The sequence below is a fragment of the Cucumis melo genome, chromosome 10 (assembly GCF_025177605.1).
Source record: "Cucumis melo cultivar AY chromosome 10, USDA_Cmelo_AY_1.0, whole genome shotgun sequence".
In the NCBI taxonomy this organism is placed as follows: Eukaryota; Viridiplantae; Streptophyta; class Magnoliopsida; order Cucurbitales; family Cucurbitaceae; genus Cucumis; species Cucumis melo.
The window spans coordinates 10,174,162-10,201,167 of record NC_066866.1 but is presented as its reverse complement, the minus strand read 5'-3'; the positions used below and the strand labels follow the sequence as shown (position 1 = coordinate 10,201,167).

The following is a 27,006-nucleotide window of genomic DNA, read 5'->3' as shown; positions in this document are numbered from 1 at the left end:
TTAACTACAAACATGTGTATACCTTATTTTCTTTTCATCTGCTTGTTTTATGTTATTCATGTTACTGTATTGTTGCTGAATTTCTATGTCAGAGCTTTTTCCAATCGTTGTAGTTTGTTTTAGATCAAATGCATATTCAAGAATTTTAGAATGTGACTTCTTACTTTAAATTATTGTGAGACCAATGCATTTTACATCGGTTAAACTTGAAATTCATAATAGTTAGTTCTGGGCCAGGTTTGAGGTTTGCTGGTACAAAGAATGGAGACGCGCAGGAGTTGCTTTATAACTATGCTGTCTACATTCTAAACGAGGTCAGACACAGAACTAGCTGTTGCATCTCTAAGCCTTTAATTGTTTTATGACATTTTTCCTGGTTTTTAGATCAAGCCTGTATCCATAGAAAAGGAAAATTCCTTCCCAAAGGGATTGTCCCGCTACATTGATCGAGGCACTTTGGAGACATGTGTCCATTTAATTGCTCTTTCTTTGTCCGTGGTATGCAGAATCTTTCTTTGTTTCCAATCCCTTATTTAATTAGATGTGGAATTTACAATCTCACCGAATGACTTTGTGAACAGGTAATGGCTGGCTCTGGAAATTTACAAACCTTCCGTCTCTTAAGGTTCTTGCGCAGTAGAAATTCTACCGATGGTCATGCTAACTATGGCATTCAGATGGCAGTAAGTTTTCTAAGTTAATTTGGATCTTGACTTCTACATTTTTTTAAATGGGAATGAGCCTCTTTGTTAATATTAACAAAAAAGACTAATGCTCAAAGTAGAAGAGAAATATACCAAAAACAAAAAGGACTAAAAGAATAGATACAACATAAACTGAGACTAGAGAGTCGATAATAAAAATACAACGAGCTAATACATTTTAGACCTAATACAAAAGACCCTTGTAATCAACTATACAAGTGTAAACTAGTCATTTAATCATGCAAGTGGTCAAGCTAAGACATCAATCAACCCAAACACTTAAGCTAATGGATTACGATAAATTTAACTATATCATTACTGGAGCACTCATGTTCACTTGTGAGCTTGAAAATTTGTAGAAAACCCAACAAATAAAAAATCAATTAATTGGAGAAGATATAAAAGATCAAATGCAAGACCTCCTACTATGATATGTTTATTTAATTAGAATAAAATATTTGGCCTCCTGCTCTAATATGTTAATTTGAATAGAATTAAATATTTAAATTCCAATGAAATATTTAAATTCCAATGAAATAAGTAAAACGTGTAGCATTCTTATAAAGGAAAATGCCACAATAAAGGAAAGAAAAATAAAAGTAAAAATTGTTGAAGTTAGAACAAAATATGAGATAACTTCCCCTACTTCATTCTATATGATAGAGTTCAATATATATAGGCATACATCAAAACCCTAACTAAAGACTAGTCGATTACAATGAAGGACAAAAGACTAATACACTCCTATAGTTACATATATACTCTAACACTCCCCCTCAAGCTGGAGCATATATATTAATTATGCCCAGCTTGTTACATAGGTACTCTATTCGAACTTCATTCAAAGCTTTTGTAAAGATATCCCTTAATTATTCTTCAGTCTTAACATATTCAGTAGACACCAAACCTTGTTGTATTTTTTCTCGAACAAAATGACAATCAATTTCAATGCGTTTAGTACACTCATGAAATATTGGGTTAGATGCAATATGGAGACAATCAATATGACAATCAACTTCATTGAACTAATTGTAGACATACCTGGATGCCTGTATACTGTTAATCCAATTGCTGTCAATAGCAAGTATTGCAATGTCTTCACAGAGAACAAGCGTTCAGTAGCAATGGCACAACTCAATCAAGAGTTGATGTAACCACATTATTTTCACACATTGCTTGTGGCATTGCCTTGTATTTGGATTCAACACTTGAATGTGAAACTACGTTTTACTTTTTGCTTTTCCACAAAACCAAATTGCCTCCAACAAAAACACAATTCTCAGAAGTCGATCTTCTGTCTTCTTTTGATCTTGCCCAATCAACCACATTAAGATGCATCCTTAAGGTAACATTGCATTTGTTGTACTGCATCCCAATATTCCACTGTGGGTGAAGTTTACCAAATAAGCTATGTCTAGACGTGTTACTATAAGGTAATTTAACTTCCCAACCGATCTTCTATATCTCCCAGGATCTTCAAATGGTTCATCTTTTAACAGTTTTAGACTAGGCATCATCGGTGTACTGCATAGTTTGGCTCCAATTATCTTGTCTCAGATGACAAATCAAGCACATATTTTCTCTATGACATAAAAATACCCTTCTTGCTTTTCATTACTTCAATGCCCAAAAAATACTTCAGCGCTCCTAAATCTTTAGTGTGAAATTGACTTTGGAGGAAAGATTTGAGAGACAATATACCTGATCTATCACTTTTGGTTATAACTTATGACATATCATCAACATATACAACAAGTATGATTCCACCAATAGATCTTTGGTAGAAAACCGATTGATCTGATTTGCTTTTATTCATTCCAAATAGCTCAAGTGCTTTATAAAAATTTCCAAACCATGCACGTTGACTCTGCATCAACCCATACAAGGATTTGCAAAGGGGACACACTTTATCATTCCCCCTTAAGCAACAAACTAGGTGGTTGCCTCATATAGACTTCCTCTTGAAAATCACTGTAAACCCCATATTCTCTACTTGTGTTTAAGTTGAACTCATAGGTTGATTAAGAATTAAGTGTTGTTGTAGTGGTTGGTTGAATAAGAGTTGAAGAAATTTGCTTTAAGTGTTGAAGGCTTGGTGAGGTTGGTGACCAAGATAAGGAAAGAAAGGGGTTTGATGTGAATTTTGGTTAACTGTTGAAAAGCTAGACGTTTTGACATGCTAGGTGGTCAAAGGATGTCATGTGAACCTCCAGTGTCCTAGACGTTTTGGCAAAGGGCAAGACATACTAGGCGTGATGAGCTATGCAGCCAAGCAAGAGACCTTGAGGTTAGCTAGGCGGCATGATGCTTGCAGGCCACACAAGGAAGGGCTAACCTCTAGGTGTCAAGTGTGGCTCGCAAGAAAGGCTTGGGCTTGAGAGGTTAGGCAGCATGAGCATGTTAGGGCTTTGTGAGATGGTAAAGGCTAGGCGAGATGGACCAGGAACCTCTAAGGGTGGAAGCTTGCGACTAAAGCTAGGTGAGGCGCCATGGTTTTGTCAGATGTTTTGTAAGGCGAATTGAAGCTACGCGTTTGGGTGGACCCTAGGCCAAGCAAAGGATGTTGGTTAAGTGGAGAACATGTGTCTATAGCATGCAAAGAGTAAGTTTACAGCAAGCAGGAGGTGTCACTTCGACCATGTAGAGAACTCTACAAATAGGTGATTTTCTAACGGCCGGTGCTCATAAACTACTTGAGCGTTTTTCCTCAATTTTATCTTAAAAGAACCATAAAGAAGTGTAGTTGTGAGGTAGGGTTGCCGGAGTTAAAGGATGAAAGAGAAGTATTCTTTAGAGTGAAGAAAGGAGAAGAGGTCAGTTTTGCTGGAAATTTGAGCAAGGTTGATTGTTGGAAGTCCATAGAGCTTAATACTTGGAATTTGAAGCTCAAGTTTGGAGGTAAGTTAGTCAAGACAATTCTAAGCAAGTTTGTAGAAGGAATTATTTCATTTTGAGGGCTAGATAAAAAGAGATGAATTTTTGAAGTTGAATGTTCATTTCGGACTTGTTTAGGTTTCTGGGTTGACATTGAAGGTTGACCGAACATCAGGACGGGAGGCATTGTTGCTTTACTCATTTTGAAGGTAAAAGAGGTTATTTAGTTGGATGGCTCGCTTGCGTCATGAGGCAAGCGCCAGGGCCATGCAACAAGCCATGCATGTGCGTGAGAGGTGTTAGGAGGCGGCTTGGTGTTGTGGCCATGGGCGTGCAAAGTGAGGGCATGAGGCTAGCACGTGACCAGGCGTTTGGAAGGGGGGCTATGGGTCATGAGTATGCTTGTCCTAGGCGTTGTTTGCCTATGGCCGCATGCTCAAACATCCTTAAACCACCTTATCTTTATGTTTTGTACTTAGTTTAGCCTATTGCTTTCCTTTTGATGTCACTGACCTTGTAAGTAACATTTTGCACTTTTCGTTTGCAAGCCTGTCAAACTTAAAAATGTCTAAAATGTACTATAGGGGGAACCCACTAGTCAATCCCCCGACCAAGCCTTATTGTACTCTTTGCAAACCAATCTTTTTTGCAATTGCTAGTCTTCAATGCTTTCTTCTATGGTATTTTCAACGCTTTTCTTTCTCTGTCACGTTTTTTAAAACTATTTTCTCTAAAAACATGAAGGGAGGCTACATCATACTTTGGGTTTGTTCGTGACTTTCAGATTTAGTATGGCTGACTTGTTCATCGAGTTAGAACAAGTACCGCACAATCGCCCATCCCGTATCCGAAAGGTTGCGATTGTGACGTTGTGTGTGTGTGTGCTGCCTACATGCTATGACACTGCCTTTTGGGTTGTTTTTGTTATTTTTGAAAATTTTTTGGGCAATGTTGGCATACTTTTGGATTAAGGGAATTAATTTAAGATTAAATTCTCTTATTTTAGGAAAAGAAGAAATTAAAAGGATTTATAGCCCAAGGAGTTTAGTGAATGACCCTTTAATACCTAAACTTATTTTAGAAATTTTATTTGTTTGAAATAATTTATGAAATGTTTGGTGAACCAAGCATGTTTTATTGACTATGTTTATTTGAATTAAACTATTGAGAAATGTTGGTTTGATAAATGCTTGTTTTCACGAACCATATCAAAACTTCATGATTAAAAGACTAACTTACAAAAGTTGAATTTGATGTTCACATGTTGGTTTGGAAATACTTGAGATAATTGTTGTGAATTTTTATGTTTTCAAACTTGTACCCTGGTCATTGTTCGAGGTTAGAGAGGTATTGTCTGAGGTCATGGATTTGAAATTTACGGATTATAGACTCTCGACACTCAGTGAGGTATTGTCCGAGTTCGGAAAGGTCTGGGATTATAGGTCTTTTGGGGACCCATCGTCTTATACGTTAGGCTTTGGGCTGTATGCGGGTGTGCTTTAGCCCTTTGGGGGTATCTGCATGCATGTCAGGGAACTGTGGGCATCAGTTACGAGGGTTTTGCCATAACATGGGACACAGGGTTATTAGTGCTAGAGTGTGGAGATTACTACGTAAGAATGAGTGCTTTCTCAGTGCTGATTGGGTAAGTAGAGCTACTTACTGACTCAAGATCTAAATTTAGGATACTCATAGATATATATTTCAAAATTATTATTATTATTATTATTTTTATTTTTATTTGAGATAATATGATAGAGTAGGAATGAAATTATAGAAAATGAAATTCTTTTCATAGAATTTGAAACTCTAGATTATCTTCAGGTAAGCTTAGCTATTGGATTCTTGTTTCTTGGGGGTGGTACACGGACGTTCTCAACCAGTAACAGTGCTGTTGCTGCATTGCTGATAACTCTTTACCCACGCTTACCTACTGGTCCAAATGACAACCGATGTCACCTCCAGGTATAATTATTCATTGGATAATATTCTTTCCCTGATCCACTTTGGTAGCCTGCAGTTTAAAAATAATTATTGATCACCAACTCAGGATGAAAATCATGGGACAAGGCTTTACAAAATATGATATGTTTCATTTCCAATAATATTATTTTTTTATATATCTTTTTATGAATCATGCCCATCAAAATTTTCAAAGAGGCATAAATAAAAGGAATAAATAATAAATTGCATGCTCTTAGTCCAAGTGTCTGGTAATTATTTATGCACGTGTGTTCTGAGTGCTCCAAACTAAAGTATTCATGCTTTATTAGTTTTGTGTGTTGTTAAAACATAGAACATGTATATTGATGTAAATACTAAATAGGAGTTATAAGTATCTTTTCCTTTATTGTTTGCACCATAATGTAACACATAGAAATGTATATATTACATAAAAGTAGAGAGTGAAGCCACTTTGTAGCATTATATTCAAAATACAAGCAATTCTCGTAAGTATTTATTCAATGGAAAGAGGCTCAAACTTATTTAAGCATATGGTCAAGTCACTTAAAAAAGTTGTGTATCTTTCTCTTGTGTTTTCTAATTCTAGCAGTTATCCTTTTTTCCCTAGCAATATATATTCAGGATTTTTATTAAAAAATCTTTATCAGTAGCGTCTTTTACTGAAATGTTCTCTTGTTAGGCATTCCGACATTTGTATGTTCTTGCAACCGAGGCTCGCTGGATTCAGACTGTTGATGTAGACACTGGTCTGCCAGTCTATGCTCCTCTTGAAATCACTGTAACAGAAACTGAGCATTATGCCGAAACTACATTCTGTGAGATTACCCCTTGTCTTCTACCTGAACGTGCTACTGTAAGTTCTAATGTTTTGTATGTAAGCTGACTTATCTGCAACTATTTCTCAATTGTTTCCAGTCATTTCGCTTCTCAACGTCTTGATATGTATGCCACACATAAACACCTGTAGATATGTCTGTGTAGAATGGTGGATCACCAATAATATCATTGTTTATGTGGTTTGTTGAATAATTTATGTGAAAGCACCAGCATTAACCCTTTCATTTGAAATTAAATGTCTACTTTTATTTGTTCTCACAGTTAAAGAACCTACGCATATGTAGTCCTCGGTATTGGCCTCAAGTTATGGAACTTTCCCCAGAAGGTTGGTGGATGACTTCAATTCTCTCTTGTGTACACACCAATTCATTTTTCTTTTTCGCAAAATTTACCTTTATTGTTTTCCCATGACTTCCATTCATGGTATTTGTGTTTTATGTTTTTTTTTTGATGCATCAGATACTTAATTTTCTATTCTTTTCCTGTTATAATTCTATTATTGTAGGCATCTATTTAAGACTCTTTTTCATCATTTAGTTTCTTTTTTTTTCTTTTTGACATTGCTTGTCAACGGCTTTTTATTGGTGCAAAATTGGGCATATTTTTAAGAACTTTAGCTTATCGGTCCTAGTTGCCAATTGGCGTTCTTTTTGTAATCACCTTTAGGTGCTTAGGGGTTTTTCCTTATTTCATTTTATCATTGAAATGTTTGTTTCTTATTCAAATATATATATATATATATATATATATATATATATGTATGTATATTATTGTAAGATGTTTGTCATTTTTTCCTTTTTTAGGTTTTTCTACACTTTCCTTATTTGGTCACTGTTGTGTCTTGTATATATGTTTCTTTAGTGAATGAATGTAATATTCTCATTCTCCCTCAAACCTAAGTGTTTTATATGGTATTAGAGTGTTCGAGAAAATTAGAGTTTTGAGTAGGATGAGAATTTAGAACCCTTTTGTGTTACATCTTGGGTTTTGTGGAGGGGTGAGTTTATACTTTTGTCAACTGCCGCCATCACCAGTTTGTTTGCGGTCTTCAACTGCCACTGCTGGAAGTTCATTCTTCTTTTTCTTCACCTTTTTTCAATACCACCCAGTCCAAAGAGGAGGCGAGCTGCCAATCTACCTAACTCCAAAATTTCAAAGTCATCTGACTAGCGTGTGAGGCTCACGAGCCGCACCTTCCTCCGCCGCCAAATCCACGCGCTGGCGCGTGTAGGCGCATGCTCCGTCCTTACCAGTTTGTTTTTTGAGGGTTTTGTCAGGGCTGTTTCCTCTTTTTGGTGGTATTTTTGTTTGGGCTATACTCACTTTTTTAGGTTTGTTCAAAGAAAAACATCTCTTTGAAAAATTAAAGTTTGCTTCAACACAGTTTTCCTTTAGATTTTAATCGGTATTTGGAGGTAATGACTGACAAGAAACCAGTAGTCATGTTGGAGATGATTCCTATGATGTCAAAAGTATTTGAACACAAGTTGAATGAATCAAATTAGTTGGATATATTGATGATATTGTTATTACTGTTAATGATGCTTTAAGTATCCAGTCACTGAAGACTTTTCTTCAACACCAATTTCAAATAAAAGATTTGGGCATGTTGAAATACTTCCTAGGAATTGAGGTAATAAGAAGCGAGAAAGGAATACTTTTATCATAAAGAAAATAGGTACTTATATTGGAAGCAATTAACACCAACACGAGGCTTATGTGGAAATCCGAGAACCGGGAGAAAAACCACGATACTTTAGTTTTTATTATTTTTCTTATGAATTCATACAATAGGTACAAAGGGAGAGAATAAATAGAATACAATAGGAGTAAGAAAGGAAAAGATTTAGGAAATAAAATCTTCCATATTATTCTTTCTAAAACTACTCAAAGGGCAAAGCCCTACTAATTCTAACACTCCCCCTCAAGTTGGGATGTAAATATCAACGAGTCCCAATTTGCTAACACAAAGGTCGAAGTGTGGTCTAAGAAGCCCCTTGGTGAGAACATCAGCAACTTGTTGGCTCAAAGGAATGTACAGAATGCATATACTTCCACTGTCAAGTCTTTCTTTGATGAAATGCCAATCAATCTCAACATGTTTAGTTCTGTCATGTTGAATTGGGTTGTCAGCAATACTAACAGCGACTTTATTATCACAAAAAAGCTTCAATGGTGTCTGACATTCCTGATGAAGGTACGACAAGATTTTTTGGAGCTAAATTTCCTCACTTATTCCCTACTAACTCATAGCTCTGTATTTGGACTCAGCACTGCTCTTGGCCACAACAATTTGCTTCTTACTCCTCCAAGTTACAAGATCGCCCCAAACAAAAGTACAATAACTGGAGGTAGAATTTCTGTCAACAACAGATCTTGCCTAATCTGAGTCAGTATATGCTTCAATGGTCTTTCTATTTGTTTTTCTAAACATCAACCCTTTACCAGGAGTATTTTTCAAGTATCTCAGAATTCGTTAACAGCTTCCATGTGTTTCTTATAGGGAGCTTGCATAAACTGGCTGATAACACTCACAACAAAGGAAATATCAGGACGAGTATGGGATAAGTAAATTAATTTACCTACAAGGCGTTGATATTGTTCTTTATCAACTGGAACTTGATCATCAGAGTTTCCTAGTTTACAGTTGAATTTAATAAGAGTGTCAACAGGATGACATCCCAACATACTTGTCTCAGTTGGCAAATCAAGGGTGTATTTTCTCTGAGACACAAAGATACCTTCTTTAGATCTGGCCACCTCCATTTCAAGGAAATATTTCAGATTTTCCAAATCCTTCATTTCAAATTCATCACCCATTCTCGGCTTTAGTTGACTGATTTCTGTTTGATCATCTACAGTCAAAACAACGTCATCAACGTAAACTATTAGAACAACAATCTTCCCTGTCTTGGGAACCTTTATAAATAAAGTATGGCCAAAGTGCCCCTGACTGTAGCCTTGGGACTCGACGAAGGTAGTGAATCTGTCAAACCATGCTCTGGGAGACTGTTTCAAACCATATAGGGATTTCTGGAGTTTACACACCTGCTGACCAAATTGGGCTTCAAATCCTAGCGGGGGCTCATGTAGACTTCCTCCACAAGGTCTCCATTCAAAAAGACATTCTGAATATCCAACTGGTATAGAGGCCAATCTTTGTTCACAGCAACAAATAGCAGGACTTTAATAGTATTCAACTTAGCAACTGGAGAAAAAGTTTTTGAATAGTCAATACCATAGATCTGAGTAAATCCCTTTGCAACAAACCTTGCCTTGTGTCTATCAAGAGTACCATATGCTTTGTATTTGAGAGAGAACACGCATTTGCATCCTACAGATTTGTGTCCCTTAGGTAAAGCACAAATCTCCCAAGTTCTATTCTTTTCAAGAGCCTTCATCTCTTCCATAACAACATTCTTCCATCAGGACACTCTAGAGTAGTGTAGATATTTTTCGGTATTATGGTAGAGTTAAGACTTGCTGTAAAAGCTCTAAACTGTGGAGAGAGATTATCATAGGAAACATAGTTGCAAATGGGATGTTTAGTATAGGACTTGGTACCTTTTCTTAGAGCAATGGGAATGTCAAGAGAGGGATTATACTCATCAAGTTTCCTTGTATGGCCTATTCAGCTTCATTGTTACTGGTTTTTTTTTCTAACCTCAGTCTCATCACCACAGTTCTTTTCTTCCACATTTTCAAGAACAACTTAGATCTGTCATTCTCACTCATCGTATTATTAGTACAAGGTTTTGTAGGGTTTTCCATACCTTGACCTTGAGGAGGTTCGGAGTCTTGTACTAGAGCCGGCGGCTGACTAGTAGGGGACCCGACTTCCTTTCTGAAGTTCGTCCTGTAATACGTTTTCCAAGGAACTTGGTTTGTGGGTAGGATTATGGGATGAGGATCAATGTCAGACACAGTACTAGGAGTAGGTTCGATAAATTCAAAGGTGCTGTTAGACTCTTCACTCGCACTCTCCCCCTAAAGATGGCTAATGGAAAAGTAGGGTCGGTTCTCACAGAAAGTAACATCCATAGTAACAGTTTTTCCTGGACGTCGGGTGAAAACATTTATAACCGCGCTGGTGAAGGGAATACTTAACAAACACACAAGTCTGAGCTCGAGGGGTAAATTTGGTCTGATTAGGGCCAAAATTATGAACATAAGCGGTACACCCGAATACACGAAGAGAAACCTCAGAAACAAGACGAGTAGAGGGGTAAGACTCCTTAAGACAATCTAAGGGAGTCTGAAGGTGGAGGATACGAGAAGACATTCTATTGATTAAATGAGTTGCTGTAAGAATAGCATCTCCCCACAAGAATGAAGGAAGGGGAGTGGAAAGCATAAGGGAACGGGTTACTTCCACAAGGTGACGGTTTTTTCGCTCGGCCACTCCATTTTGTTGAGGAGTGTAGGCGCACAAGGTTTAGTGAACAATCCCCTTGGAGGCTAGAAATTCACTAAGGTTATGGTTTTGGAATTCCCAACCATTATCACTCCAAAGAATTGTAATTTTTATATGGAATTGTGTTTCAATAGTATGATAGAAGTTTTGGAAATTGGATGAAACCTCGTATTAATCTGTGATAAGGTAGACCCAGGTAAGACAAGTATGGTCATCGATGAAAGTTACAAACCACTGCTTCCCTGATGAGGTGGTGACTTTGGAAGGACCCCAAACGTCACTATGGATGAGGGTAAACGGTTGTGTAAGTTTATATGGTTGTGAAGGAAAAGAGACTCGATGTTGTTTAGCCCGGGTACACACATCACAAGATAGAGAAGAGACATCAAGTTTAGAAAAATGATGGAGAAATAAATATTGCATATATGTAAAGTTTGGGTGGCCCAACCGAAAATGTCACAACATACAATCTCATTCGAAAGCGCTAAAGTAGGAAGACAGTAAGCTAGCCCTAGAGAAACTACTATAGGAGGTATCATCATCAAGGATGTAAAGTCCCCTGCTATGCTAGGTGTCACAATCGTAACTTCTCAACACGATTGTGTGGCACTTGCTTAGCTCGATCAGCAAGTCAGCCGTTCGAAAGTCGGAATCCGCGGACAAACTCGCGGTATGACATAGCCTCCCTCCCCGTTCTTGGGAAAATGTTTTTATAAAACGGGAGAGAGAAAGTAAATAATTGAAAACGTCATAAAGAAAGCGTTGAAGACTGTCAATTGCAAGGAAAATAGCTCAACATGCAAAGAGTGCGACAAGGCTTGGGCGGAGGTCGGACTACTCATGTACCCCCTATAGTACATATTGAGAAATAGTACATATTGAGAATTTTGGCCTTGGCAGGCTTGCATATGAAAAAGCCGAAATGTCACACTGTGACTCGGCGACACCTATACGAAAGAATTAACCTAAACTACTTTCAAGACATAAAGATAAAGTGATTTGGGAGTATTCGGGCATACGGCCATCGGTAAATAATACCTTGGACGATTATGCCCTTGACATTCTCTCCCACTTAAACGGTTGACGTCCTCGTCAACTGGCGAAGCTGGAGCTCTTCGGTCTTCTGCGTCCACGCTTCAAGGTCTTCGACAGGTCCTCCACTGGTTACCTCCACGAAGAGCTTCTTCCGCTTCACCAGAAATTTATGGATCTCCCTCGTGGGCCTTCTACCAGTCCTTACTCTATCAGCAAGGGCTTCCTCGACTTCTCTGTCTTCCTCCAGGTCCAGGTTGACAGATAATCGTACGACGTTGTTGCACGGTTAACTGGGAGCTTGGTCATCCACTCGAACTCAAGAGGGCATCGCTCTCGATCTACCCCCTCCTCCATCAGCCTTGAAGCTTCTTCTAGGCACACTCGAGCGATGTCGGCCATCTGTCCCCATTCCTCTTCAACTCTGTGAACTTGAGGGCGGTCCCCTACAGAATGCCTTTGTCTTTTAATCTCCAACAGACTTCTCTTCATCAGTGAGTCTGTCTGAGCTCTCTGACCGAATTGGGCTACCTTCGGCATCTGAACTCAATTCTTTTGTCTGCCATCAACACAATGATGCAGGTATTCCCCGAGCACACAGCTGAATTGCTCGGCTTCAACTTCACGAGTCTTGGTCGCATCGACGACCCCAAGACTTGGCCCCTCGATCATGGCTTGCTTCAAACCATTGAAGGCGGCCTGACACTCGAGGTTCTCACTCCACTGAGTGTCTTCTTCTCTCAACAACCCACTTTGGTGGCACTCCCCCACATGACTCAGCATGCTGATCTGGCTCTGCACAGAACAACACTTTCCTCCCTTGGCATCAGTAAGACTCAGCGGCACCATGGGGAACTCGTATGCTTCATGCCTAGTGACACAATTTTTCTCGAGTCCCTTTGCCTTCGTTGTTCTTACTCGACATTGCGTTGGTCGATCGTCTGACTTTGGGAGATGCTTCACTCCATGTGAGCGGTCCACCCGCCTCGTGAGCATGGGGAGTGGACATTTACGCCGAATTGTAAGCTTACTCTGGGTATGGCGGTCAACACACTGTTGTGGGCTTCTGTCCTTCTTCTTCAGGGAAAGGACGTGGGCTCCATGCGAAGCTTGTACAGGTCTACTAAATCCTGTATTCAACAACATCTTTGATGGTTTCCGAAGTTTGGCTAACTCCGGCGACGCCATGCGATAAGCATTCTTCACATGCGCTTTTGCCTCTGATGGCGACTCTACCCCATGGTCGGTTCCCCTTCGCATCGACGAGGACTTGAGCCAACTACTTGGCATCACACCATGACACTTCTCTGGGACACACAGAGTGTCCTTGGGGACTGTCTCCCCCGACTTTTCCAACGCCCTAAGCAGGATCTCCACAGATGGTGGTTCCTCTTGGGCGCGACTCTCGTTTAATTGCATGGCCGACATCATTTTGAACCCGTTAGGCTGACGAATATCTGCTTGTACTACCGTTGGGAAAGATCCGGTAATCGCTAGACATTTGGCAGAGGACATTGGTATCACTTGATGTTCAAGGAGGAACTCCATTCCCAGTACTACATCAAAGTCGTCCATCTTTACAACCACAAAGTCTACGAGGCCTTTCCATCCTCCCAACTTTATCGTCGCTCACTTTACCAGTCCGACGATAGGGAGGGCAACAAAATTCACGGCCTTCATCCTTTCTGAATCCTTCTCCCAAAGAAGCCTTAAACATCTAGCTTCTGCCTCTGTAATAAAGTTGTGGGTTGCACCAGAATCGACCGTGCTCTTAGCCTGCTTTTGGTTGATCCAGGTGTCAACATACAGTAAGCCCCTTTTGTTGGTACGTGTCTCTCCCCTGACTTTTTCTGGAGAGATGACATGTACTTTATGGCCTCTATTCGAGTCCTTTCACCCTCATCTATCAGGCCCGCTTCATCCTCAGCATGATTTCACTTATCATCTGAATCCGCGATTAATGAGGCCTGAAACGCATGAAAGTCGACTTTATTCGGGCATTCTCTTGCCATGTGTGGCCTACCACATATGAAACAACTCAGGCGGCGCTTGGGTGGGCTTTGATTATTCGGCCTTTGCCATGTGTTCCCTGTGTTTGACTGGTGAGATCTACGGTCTTTACCAGGGCATTTGTCTCCCCCAACAGCTTTGGGAGAACTCAGACGACTATTCCTGTTCCTTCCAGGGGAGGAACTTTGGTGACGTCTCGCATCTTGAGAGTCACTTGTCAGATCAAACAACCGCTCGGCTGCTGCATATGCTGACGTGAGATCTTGGACCCTTTGTTCATACAACTTGGCCCTTGCCCACAGTTTCAGCCCTTCGACAAAACAGAAAACTGTCTTTCTCTGACATATCCCGGATGTCTAGCATCAACCCTGCGAACCGTTTCACGTACTCCCGAATCTCGCCAGTGTGTCTTAGATCGCGCAATTTTCGCCGAGCAAGGATTTCCACATTCTCGGGGAAGAATTGCGAGCGGAGTTCTCTCTTCAGGGCGTCCTAAGTATCTACTGTGCAACGTCCTTCCTGTATGTCCACGTATCGGGACCTCCACCACAACTTCGCATCTTCAGACAGATGCATCGTTGCTAATGTCACTTTGGCTTCCTAGGTGACAGTGTTTGTAGCCTTGAAGTATTGTTCAAGGTCGAAAATGTAGTTCTCTAGGGCCTTTGTATCCCTTACCCCACAGAAGGGCTTTGTTCTGGGATCTTTACTCTGCTAACCGAAATTGCTCCTCCAGCTGGAGCTTGGTTCGCCATTGCTTGCATCGTGAGATTCAGCCTTGCATTCACGTCTGCGATTTCATTCCTAACGACATCAAGGGTGACTCTAAAATCCTCCGACATGCCGTTTATCATCTCTAATAGTGTCTTCTGAGAGCTATTTAGCTCGCTGACACGTTCTTCCATGTGGGCAGCAAAGCCTGATGAACTGTCTCCACGTTCGTAGTTAACAATTCTTCTAGCGTTTGTGTTTTCTTCTAGGGCGTCAACTCTTGCCAACAACTCTTGTATCGGCAACCCTTCGACACGCCCAGCTACCGCATCGATCATATCAGTTTTCTCGGGAACTTCGACTAGGTAGAGCATCTGCTCTTCTATCTCTACTAGTCGGTCTTTCTGGGCCTTGCCCGATGGATTCGACGACGACATGTTTCGGTATTATCGTCAATTAACCAACTTGGCTTTGATACCACTTGTCACAATTGTAACTTCTCAACACGATTGTGCGGCACTTGCTTAGCTCGATCAGCAAGTCAACTGTTCGAAAGTCGGAATCCGCGGACAAACTCGAGGTATGACGTAGCCTCCCTCCCCGTTCTTGGAAAAATGTTTTTATAAAACGGGAGAGAGAAAGTAAATAGTTGAAAACGTCATAAAGAAAGCGTTGAAGACTGTCAATTGCAAGGAAAATAGCTCAACATGCAAAGAGTGCGTCAAGGCTTGGGCGGGGGTCGGACTACTCATGTACCCCCTATAGTACATATTGAGAATTTTGGCCTTGGCAGGCTTGCATATGAAAAAGCCGAAATGTCACACTGTGACTCGGCGACACCTATATGAAAGAATTAACCTAAACTACTTTCAAGACATAAAGATAAAGTGATTTGGGGGTATTCGGGCATACGACCATCGGTAAATAATACCTTAGACGATTATGCCCTTGACACTAGGCAGTGCCAATCATCCTCCCCAAGCTCATGTCCTGAAAATAAACAGATTCAGGTAAGAAGATAGCTTTACAATGCAACTCACGAGTGATCTTGCTTATAGATAACAAATTGTAAGACAATTTAGGGACATGCAAAACATTATGGAGAGCAAAACCGTCAAAGGAAACTATTTGTCCTTTGCCAGTGATGGGAGCTAGAGAGCCATCGGCAATTCGGAATTTTTCATTACCGGCACACGAGGCATAAGAGATAAAGTGTTCCGAAGAACCTGTCAAGTGATCCGTAGCCCCCGAGTCTAAGATCTAGCGATTCTTCCCATCAACGCTAATAAGCCCAAGGGACTAAGACATACCGGACTGAGCAATGGCACCCAAAGTAGGAGTCTTGGTCTGGCTTGCAGTAGGACCAGTTGATTGAGAAGTGTTGGCAAGAGTAGTCTCACTAATGTAGGCACGTCTTGAGTTATGTTTCTCGTTGGAGGACCGTTTCTTACCTCCTAGGGGACGATCGTGGAGTTTCTGACACTGATCCTTGGTGTGCCATTGTTTTTTACGGTGCTTGCACATAGGGATTGGTTTCCCATTATTCTTGTCACTATCATGATTCGAGGACCAAGCGCTAAAGACAGCGGAATCAATGGTAGGGGTAGTCAGTACACCCATGGCATTGGTGCGATCATCTTCAAAACACACTTCCATTAGAGAGGGAAGAGGTCTTTGTCCAAGTATGCGACCACAAACAGTATCAAATTTGGGATTAAGTCCTGCAAGGAAGTCATAAATACTGTCAGCCTCTTAAGTTTAGCATATTGTGTACCGCCATTTGGTGTGTTCCAAACTGCCTCTCTGCACAAATCCATCTCTTGCTAGAGGAGAGAGAGCTTGTTAAAATAGGAAGTCACGTTCATGCCCTTGTTTTCAATTATGGACCTGTTTTCGTAGTGTATACAATCGAGAGGCATTCTGTCGTTTCAAGTAAGGGGTCTAAGTTGTATCCCACAAATCTTTTGTTGTGGCTGCATATAATAGAGGCTTGCCAATTTGAGGTTCCATACTATTAATCAGCATGGACCGAATAAGTGAGTCCTCCCTTTTCTAGAGTCGTTCCAAGGTGTCACTCGATGGGTAGATTGGCGGTTTCTGTAGGTTTTGGAGCAATTTCTCCATAATGGCAGCATCCACGACGGCGGCATCGGCAGTGGGGTCTAATTTCGATCTAGGTTTCTCCTTGGTTAGTTTCTAGAGTTTCGTTATTGCTTTGCTTTGATACCATATTGAAAGCAATCAACACCAACACGAGGCTTACATGGAAACCTGAGAACCAGGAGAAAAACCACCATACTTTAGTTTTTATTATTTTTCTTATGAATTAATACAATAGGTACAAAGGGAGAGATAAATAGAATACAATAGGAGTAAAAAAGGAAAAGATTTAGGAAATAAGGTCTTCCATATTATTCTTTCAAAAATACTCTAAGGGCAAAGCCCTACTAATTCTAACAACTTGATTTGTTGACTAAAATATGGAAGCTAGGGGCTAAGTCATGTGGTACCCCACCAATGCCCAACTTACAACTCACAAAAAATGGAGGATTGCTACGAGATTCTGAAAGATATTGGAGGTAAGTGGAAAAACTTAATTACCTTACAATGACTCAACCTGGCATAGCCTATTCAAATATTATGAGCTAGTATATGTCATGCCCTACTGTTGATCATTGGGCTGCTTTGGAACAGATTTTGTGTTATCTGAAGACTGCTCCTAGGCGTGGTTTATTAAATAAGGATTATGATTATACTAATATTGAATATTTCTCAGACGTAGATTTGGCAGGATCTAAAGAAGACAGATACCAACTACAGGATATTATGTTTTTTTTTTGTGGTAATTTGATTTCTTGGAAGAGTAAGAAGCAAAATGTGTTGTCACGTCCAAGTGTGGAATCAAAATATAGAGAAGACACTGTTTGTATGTGAATTGATTTGGACATGTCAACTTCTCGTTGAGTTAGGATTTGAAATCACCACACCAACAAAATTGTGGTTCGATAATCAAGTAGCATTTCCTATTGTAACTAATTGAGTGTTCCATGAGAGGACTAAACGTATTAATGTTGATCGTCATTTTCTAAGTGAGAAAATTCAACAAGATTTGTTGTCCATAGGATATGTGAAGACCGGAGAACAACTAGGAGATATCTTCACGAAAGCATTGAATGGAACACGTATAGATTATCTATGTAACAAGTTGGGCATGATTAGCATATATGCTCCAACGAGAGGGAGAGTGTTATAATTCTATTATTGTAAATATGTTTGTTTGATTTTCCTGTTTTAGGTTTTGCTACACTTTCCTTGTTTGGTCACCGTTGTATCTTGTATATATATTTCTTTAGTGAATGAATGTGATATTTTGATTCTCTCTCGAACCTCAGTGTTTTACATTTTCAATAGATAAGCCTTGGTGGAAGGTTGGGGATAAGAATAATCCGTTTAGTTCTGGCGTTTTATACATCAAGCAGAAAGTTGGAGCTTGTTCATACATTGACGACCCTATAGGTTGTCAGTCATTGTTGTCGCGAGTGATGCACAAGGTTAGTTCATCATTTTCATCAGACGGTTTTATTGGTATATAATCGTGGATAACTAAATTTTCTCTGTTCAGGTTTTTGGGTCCAGGGGTCTTTCATCACGCCATTTGTGTGATAGTGGCCCTAGCAGACCTAGCTATGCAAGCGTAGATCAATTGATTGGTACCTTCTCTTCAGATCCCAGTTTGATTGCGTTTGCACAACTGTGTTGTGACCCTTCATGGGATGGCAGGCAAGTAGGCTAGTTAGTATTATGGTAGATTTCCTCAGTGTGCACTATTAAGTATATTCAGATCGTCATAGTTTATTCACCTCTTTGTTTTAGGTGTCAATTTTTTTAAAATGGAAAATAAACTATTCATTGGAGCAATGAAAAAAAGACTAATACTCAAAATACTAGAAAATAGTAACAAGGGAGAATATACATAGGAAAATATTAAATCAACAAGGACAATGCAAATTACCAAAGTGAGACCAAGACATCAAAAAAAACTACGAGATTTTAATACCAATTCAAAATTTTATGAGACAAGATCCTTCCAACTGAAGAGACTTCCAACAGAAGGCAGAACTTGTTCAAAGGTTGAAAATGAAGCCAAATCTAATTGACTTGGTTAATGTTGAATAAAAACTTCTCTAGAAATAAAACCATCAAAGCCATGCATGAGAAATTCAAAAGGCCTGCCTTCAATAATCTACTAAAAAGTGGTGCATAGGGTTATGCTTAAAGGCTGCATAGACACCACGGTCAAATTCACCAAAATCAGATCCACATTCCACATAAGATTTCATTTTGATCTTATTGGTCTTCTCTGCTGAGTACTTTTTCTCCTTCCAAATTATTATGTTTATTGAACCAAAGGTATCTATAATAAATGGGTGAACAAATGAATGCAGATTGGACCTTGATTTTCAGGAATTTTGCTTGCAAGTTCTGTTTGAGTGTGTGAGCAAGGACAGACCAGCTCTTTTACAGGTAAGGACAGTATGTTGAAAAGTTGAAAATTTCACCGGTTCTAGTGGATCTGTATGTAGTTTGTCTTCCTCAAGTTGAGTGAATATGAAGAAGGCACATTACATCTTATTTGAAGTCCATACTATTTTAAAACACATCTATTTTGTAGAGAAGTGCTGTTTGGTAAAGCTATCCAATGAAGTGATGTTGCAACACGTTCCTTTTAAAATTAACTCTTCTGAAATTGGTTTGTTTTACCCCAATGCAGGTTTATTTGTCATTATACACAACAGTATCCATGATGATTGATCAGGCAAAGGGCGGTGAGGTTATTGTTGGTGATTCACTCTGTATATTTGACCTAAAGGTTCACTTTCTTTATGCGAACTCAATCATCCATTAGACTTGTTTATCTATAAAAGATTGAAATAGTCTGCATCTGATGTTGGATGAATTAAAAAGTTGGTTGCATTTGATAAAGGAATGGAAGTTTCCATTGAACTAAAAAATTGGAGAATTAAAAACTGAAAGCTTTCGAGAAACTTACCACTCTCCCTAGAACTTAGGCATCCTTCACTCAGGACTGTTGCCTTAACTCGTTCTCTTCTTTTTGCTCATAGTTTGAAATGTATTAAACTTGTATTCAGCCAATGATTGCTTATGCTTTCTGATCCCAATTTCTTGTAGTATTATTTTATCACTTGGTTACCACTTATGATCTTACTGTTCTTTTGACCTCAACCTAACTGCACTTTACAAGGACTTTCAACACATCATTTGAAGAAATGATCAAAGAAACATAAGTTTACTCCCGTTTGATTCTTATTATTGGTTACTAACTTACTATACCAAATCCCATCAAGTAAAATTTTCTTGTATTTACATTTTATAAGATCCCTCCTCCTCCTAGAAACTGTTGATCTCCTATCATACTGTCGTTAATTAAACCTGCAAAGTATGTGGAACTTCTACAATTTATATTTGTTGCTGATGTGTATCTTTGAGTCGCTAACTTCTCCCCCAATTAGTAAATTGTGTTTAGTTTCTGATTAATAACAGCTATATCTATATGTATGAAAGAATGTGATTTCTTATTTTATGTTTCTTGCAGCTTGCAATAGCATATAATGAAGCTCTGTTGAGTGGAAAATTGACCACTTCAAGAGGCAGCATTGTGCAATCTAATTTTTTGGGGTCTCTCAGGAAGCGAGTGGAAGAAATTCTAAGTTATTGTCAGGGCTTGAAAAACGATTTTCGCAACTACTTGGATTCCGGAAGGTGGCCAAGTGGAGATATCCAGGGAGTGAGAAATACAATATTCCTATCTTGGTATCTTCAGTGGTATAGCATACCCGACTCATCTTTAATCAAGGCAGCCATAGGAAAAATAAAACCCAAATTTCAATCATCATCTGTAGTCCCCTTGTTGCACTTGCTATTTCCACGAACCGATATAAATGCAATTCTTGAGATGGACAAAGCTTTATTTTCTGCTTAAGGTGCTTGGATGCTTCCTGAATGAGGTTAATGGAAAAGATTGGAGTTGTATGTACACATTCCCTCAGATGGTGAAGAGCTGATTGGTTGTGGACTAAACCAACCGTGTACGAGGCTTGGGCAATTTGAATGCAATTTGTCTCGATGAAATATAAAGCATAATTGGGTGGTTTCGATACTTGGCCTGCCACTTGAGTTTCAGGCTTTTGAGATTCAGCTCTGACCAAGAAATGGTAGCGAGCAATTCAGTCTCCAATAGAAATGTTTATATCTCTGTTTGTTGGTGAGCAGCATCATTCTTAGGGTAATGTTAGAAGCCATTAGGGTAATGTTGGCGGGAACTGTTTACTAATTACTACTTTTGTAGAGTATAGAGTATACTAATACCTTGAGAAACTAGTAGATTCTGTGTAGTGAAATTACTCAATATGCTCGACGAGCTCGGGAAGAGAAGTAGCAGATGCCTTACTCGAGCTCGGTGAAGAATTGTGTTCCAAGCCCCTCATCATTCAACAGGGCACAAGTTGTAGCTTTAATTTGTAAACTAAAAAGCATAGAATTGGAATTTGTCAAAAGAAATATTGTTTTTAACCTTTCATTCATTCTCTCCGTAGGCTCTATTTAAATCAAACACTGAGCGTTCAACATAACTATTACATGAAGAAAATTTATCTTCATTATTTTTTTTTCGAGGCAATGAATACATTTCTTAATTTCGTTGAATGTTTCACTAAACTGTACTGTATGGCATATGCAGTTCTTATTTGTATATCATTTGTATTGCTGTGTTTTAAAAATGATTTCATATAAAATCTATTTATTGTTTTTTTAATTATTATCTACGGAGAAATTACTAATTTGAAGTTAGAAATTTTTGAAATGGGTTCTTTCACACTCGTAACAGATATTGCACAATGAGTTCTGGCATGTATAGAGACAATTGTAACAATTATAGAACAAGAAACAATAGTGACATACAAGAGTTGACCTAGTTTGGTGATACAACACATATGCTTGGAAGGCAGGTGAGTCCATGAAAGATTAATCCGCTAATATAATTGAGTCAAATGATTATACTGTTGTACTTATTTGTATGCATTCAAGATTAGAATGGCAACTATACTAGGTTTTCCCTGGATGTGAGAGACTCTCTCTCTTGAGATCTTAAGCTCCCCTAAGTACGTGACTATTAGTGGTGAAGAACTTAGGCTCTTATAAATATGTGAGACTCACTAGAAATTATCTTTTCCTTTTAGGAAAATATACGATCAAAGAAATTAAAATTGAATCAAACGAAGCAGTTGAATAGATGCAATACTTAAAAGTTGAAAAGTAATTTAGACAACCCAAAAGTCTAAAAATAAATGTTTAAGGAATTATATATTTATTTAATGTTTGTTTTCATTTATTGTAGTAGTTGAAAAGTTATAAAATTAAATGTTGTGACTTTTCATTTAATATTTCCATTAGTATAAATAGGGTTGTAATTTTCACATTTCAAAAATAAGATTTGGGTGGAATGAAATTTGAAAAAGTCTAAAATGCAGAATTTTGTTCTTGTGTGTTCTTGTGATAGAATGCACGAAATATTTGGCTCATTCAAGTGAGTTGCTTGTGAAGTGCTTTGAAGACCGAGGGTTGATGGGAGTTTCAAAACTTTGTCCGATCTTTGGTTTCTTAGATCACCTAAGTAACTTGAATCTACCCTATCTTAGGGATTGAGAATCAAATTGATTTTGAGCTGTTGGGATTGAGTTCTTTGGGTCTTGTTCTTCAACATGGTTCTTATATCCAATGCCTAGGGGCTTCTTATCAGAAAGTGTTTTTTCAGAGTCAAAGAGTCTTTTGTTCTCATTTTGGGAGTCAAACATTAGTGAAATTAGGCCTTAGGCTAGATCACATGAAAGCTTCTTTTTGTGAACTCCCTTTTCAAGAATGAACCTTAGGCTTCTAAGGATGATAGCTCCTTCTCAATTGAATCAACTTTAGACTCCCTTAAGGTAGTGGAGAACGATTAGAAGGAAGGAAATCTTCAACAAACTACTCACAATAATAGTAGCCACACTCATAAAAGAACGTTTGCTTCAGATACAATTACAACATGTGTGTCAACCCAAGCAACAAATGATTCTAGAGCTCAGATAACAATCAAACTAAGGAAATAATCTATATAATGGAACAAATCTACAAAATAAAGTAAATATGGAAGGAAATAGTATGCTAGATCTATAACCTTTTAGACAACTGTTGGAAAAAAAATATGTGAATGTCGAACTCAAATAAATTGCAGTGTCGTGACAAACCGCTACTCTAGAAGCAATTACGACCGAGTAAGCTGCCAATCTTGTTGCTGATTGCTCCCCAAGGTTAACACAACTCCCCTACTCAAACGTGCACTCGTCAAAATAAGGAATAGAAACAAACCAAAAAATGCTCAAAACAAAATATAAAGATTATGGAAAATAAAGATGGATAGAAATTGGAGAGAAAGTTCGAGGAGTGGAAGTAATCAAGATGATTAAGTAATAAAAATAACATTCTCTTTCACACAAGTGTAGTTACCCGAACCCGACCAAACAAACAACAATGGCATGCGTGTGACAAGGTGATGCTATCCCACCAACATACTTTGTCCCCTCATAAGGTGCTTTGGTATTTAAACTATCTTCCGTCTTCTAAATATTTCAATGTGGGACAAAGAAATCAAAGATTTCTTAACTTTGCTTATGGGTTTAGGTCCACAGTCATTTCCAACAATCTCCCACAAATAACTATAGTAGCAAAGTTATCTGGTCGATAAATAAGAATGAAATTTTGACAATTCTGTTTTAAGATAAGATAGGATATTAAGCTTAAACATCAATATCTAAAGATTTAAATTGATATGCATAGTGAAGCAAGGCAACAACATTATTAAAGAGAGTGAATTACATCTTAAACTTTCAATAATACTGGTTGTGACCCTCACAACATGCTTTATTATTCTGGAGGTTTATTTCTACAATATAGATTTGTGCTTATTATTATGGCCATGCACACGAACCTCGGGTCACCGTGAAAGCTCTAGAAAGAGACCTTTAAACTCTTTCATAGAAGGCGGCTATGCATTCATTATCATGTTATGTGCTTCATCAAGTCTGTCAAAACAAACCTCTCAAAAAGCGCTATGGAGACTTCATCATTATCCATACAAATTATAAACCATTTAAAAGAATTTAGTATCATCCATCATGTCTATTTAAGGACTATCTACACAATGGGCTATGGACCATCAAGTCTATCACAACAGACCACCCAGTAAGAGGCTATGGACCATCAAGTCTATGGCAATAGACTGCCCAATATCAAGTGGCATGGATCACTGTAGAGCATAAGGGCCATGTTCACTCACGAATCTAGAACCATTTTTCTAGCTAGTCCTTTGGTTAAATGATCAACTAGGTTCTTCTCAGCCTAAACAAATTATAAGAAAATAGTTCCTTCCTTCAACAATTGCTTAACAGCTCCATGTCTAAGATGTATATGTCTTTTTTTGCCATTATAAACATTGTTCTTGGTAATACCTATGGCAGCCTGTGAATCACAATGTATAGATACTGGTATAGATGTTTGCCACAATGATACAACTCCTAGTAGGCTTTTAATCTACTCAGCCTCTTGTCTTGTCAATGCTAATGCAATAAAATCAGATGTCACAATAGATCTAGCTACGCAAGTTTGTTTTACAGACTTTCAAGATATTGCTCCACCTCAGAGAAAAAATACATAACCACTAGTAGAGTTAATCTTGTCATTATCCCTAACCTAGTTTGCATCGCAATATCCTTCTAATACAACAGAATATTTGTTAAAGTGCAAACATTAATTTTTTGTGCCTTTAAGATATCTTAATAAATGATGTAAAGCATCCTAATGGCATCTATCAAGATCATATGTCTATCTACTTAATCTACTAACAACATATGCAATATCTGGTCTAGTGTAGTTCATTAAATACATACACTACAACAAGTTAGGGGATTCCCAATGCATAAAAGCATTGGAGAAGGCTTGAAATACGTCGAGAATAGATTTTTCAACGTAAAAAGCAACGTCAAAGAGAGTATCGAGAGAACTGCGTTGGGAGATCCATTCCCGACGTGCTACCAGCATGGTGTCGGGAGTGAACGTCTCCCGATGTCACTATTGCCGACGTTAATGCGAGGTTGGAAAACTACGTTTCTCGACATCATCGCGATGTAATGTTGAAAATGGTTGTCCCGACGCACTCAGAACATCATCGGGAAAGGCTTCCAATTACCGACGCATTTGCTGCATTGAGAATGATTTTAATTTTTTTAATTGTTTTTTATTTAATTATTCCTTTTCAATTCTAATTCGATTTAAATTGAATCAAATTATAGAAAATATGCAATAAATTAGTAAATAATTATATAAAATACCAAATCTAGAAAATGTTACTCTGTTTACGAATGTTCGAAAAAGTACATAATATAATAAATGTTTGAAAAAAGTACATAGAAATAAAAAAAAACTACGTACATCTCCTAACAGCCGCGTACGCCATATTACACCAACTTCAGACCTATAATGATACAAAAGTAATTTTATTAGATATGCATATCATTGAATAATGCAATGTAAAAAACTTAATAATTGAAAGATATATACGTACTGCAAGGGATCATGGTCCTCTTTGTGCCCAATTCATTTCTTCTACCATCTTCTTCATTTCTTCCATTTGTGAAGTTAACAGCTCCGATGTCTTTCTTTGTTCTTTAATCATGCATTTAGCTTCTTCAAGCTCAACTCATTGCTGCTCAATCATGGCTTGTTGTAATTCATACTCCCTGGCTTGCAAAATTATGGTCGAAGAACTCCTAGCACTGGTCTTGCGGAACTTAAGCTTGGGTCCCCAACCAAGACCTTTTGAGTAGCCTGATCGTCTACCCAAAACGACCTCACATATCTCTCCCCAAAGAATGACTAAGAACCCTCTAAAGTAGGCTAGTACTAGAGTTCCAGCATTTGATTCTACAACAATTTCGTAATTAAGTTATTAAGACACAAATAAAAGTTCATAATAAGACAAAAGTATTGATTGAACTTACATGTTCATCCTCAATGGCTTACAAAACAAACGTGCCATCTTGATGTGTGTTTTTTTTAATAACTCCACACGGTGGACTAGCTTACCTCGTTGCTCAGCGAGCTTGTGCCGTCGTTGTAGAAATGACTTGGTCCTGCTTCTATGATTGTAAGGCTGCTTTTGTCTAATAGCTTTGTTCGTCCCTGCTTGCTTCTACATGAAAACAATTTTTTTTTTATTTTTATACATACAAAAAGTTAAATGAAATAACCATTACAATATATAAATCTGACCTGAAATTGCACGACTCATGTTTATGGTCGCTGTACTTTTTGAAATTTCTATGATAGTCGTCCCTGAACTCCTTGAAAGAAGTGAGCATTTGATGCCCAATAAATCCATTTGTTGCTTGACTGTTGCAATCAAACACAAAATGGTGCTACATGTTACAGAACACCACAGATTAGCTTGGTTACTTAAGTATGTTTCAAATGAAAATGAATTATGTATTACACATACATGTAGACCGCCCTTGATGACCTCAATGTATTCTCTCCAAACATCAGCCCATCTAATTAAGGCAGCGCATTGGAAATGTACACCTTACACACACGTCAATGACCTAGCTGAACCGAACAACATGTGGAAATATTGGCTTCTCCACTTTAAGGGCTATGGACATGGGAATCCTACCATTCGCGTAGACTTACCTCTCCAACTTCAAGAGTTGAGACTACTGAGGTCTCTTAGGAGTTTGAGAGGGTTGAGTAGTTTTTGTTGAATAAAACAACAAACCATATGAGAAAGAAGTTGAAATAATTATAAGTTAAAGTACCGAGAGACTCACCCGAATTGTCGTCCACTGAGGACGACCCTCCAGCAGTGTTTAGCTCGTTGTCGAACTCAAAAAACATCACATCTGTCCCTTTGAAACCACTTAAAAATGATGACATGGTACCTGTGGACACATAAAGAAACAAACATTAACTAAGGAAATACGAATACCTAATCAGATTGGAAATATAAACTAATCAAATATGTGGATACATGATTTGTCACTATCACTCGTTGTATCTTGATCCGCTTTGATGTGACAATTGTTCATCACCATTGTCTATGAAGTTGTTAGCGGCATGACACACAACCGGTCTTTCAACGACCGTAGGATCAACGTCAAACCTACACAGAGTGTCATCCTCAACGTGTTCATCCACTCGATGGCCAACAACGATTTTTAGTACATTTAGTTGCTCATTCTCAATATTGTCCACTTCAGGCACATTCCATATACCCTTATTCTAGACTACTTGGACAACTTTCCAAATAGTACCATTTTTGGGTCATCTAGGTAAAATACTTGATGTGCCTGC

The 27,006-nt window shown here is 38.4% G+C and overlaps 1 protein-coding gene across 3 annotated transcripts in view; it reads left to right on the top strand.

Moving 5' to 3' along the window:
• The window catches only part of LOC103502874 (anaphase-promoting complex subunit 1), a 55,139-nt gene extending 33,961 nt beyond the window's left edge, over positions 1–21,178 (top strand). For all 3 annotated transcript variants that reach the window (XM_051091374.1, XM_008466998.3, XM_051091375.1), the window contains 11 exons: positions 238–314; positions 385–498; positions 582–683; positions 5,403–5,543; positions 6,223–6,396; positions 6,642–6,705; positions 17,959–18,098; positions 18,170–18,327; positions 18,993–19,071; positions 19,319–19,417; positions 20,162–21,178. In XM_051091374.1, the coding sequence (XP_050947331.1) occupies positions 238–314; positions 385–498; positions 582–683; positions 5,403–5,543; positions 6,223–6,396; positions 6,642–6,705; positions 17,959–18,098; positions 18,170–18,327; positions 18,993–19,071; positions 19,319–19,417; positions 20,162–20,548 (1,535 nt within the window). In that variant the 3' untranslated portion in view covers positions 20,549–21,178. The remainder of the gene's footprint in view (positions 1–237; positions 315–384; positions 499–581; positions 684–5,402; positions 5,544–6,222; positions 6,397–6,641; positions 6,706–17,958; positions 18,099–18,169; positions 18,328–18,992; positions 19,072–19,318; positions 19,418–20,161) is intronic.
• Positions 21,179–27,006: the final 5,828 nt, after the last annotated feature.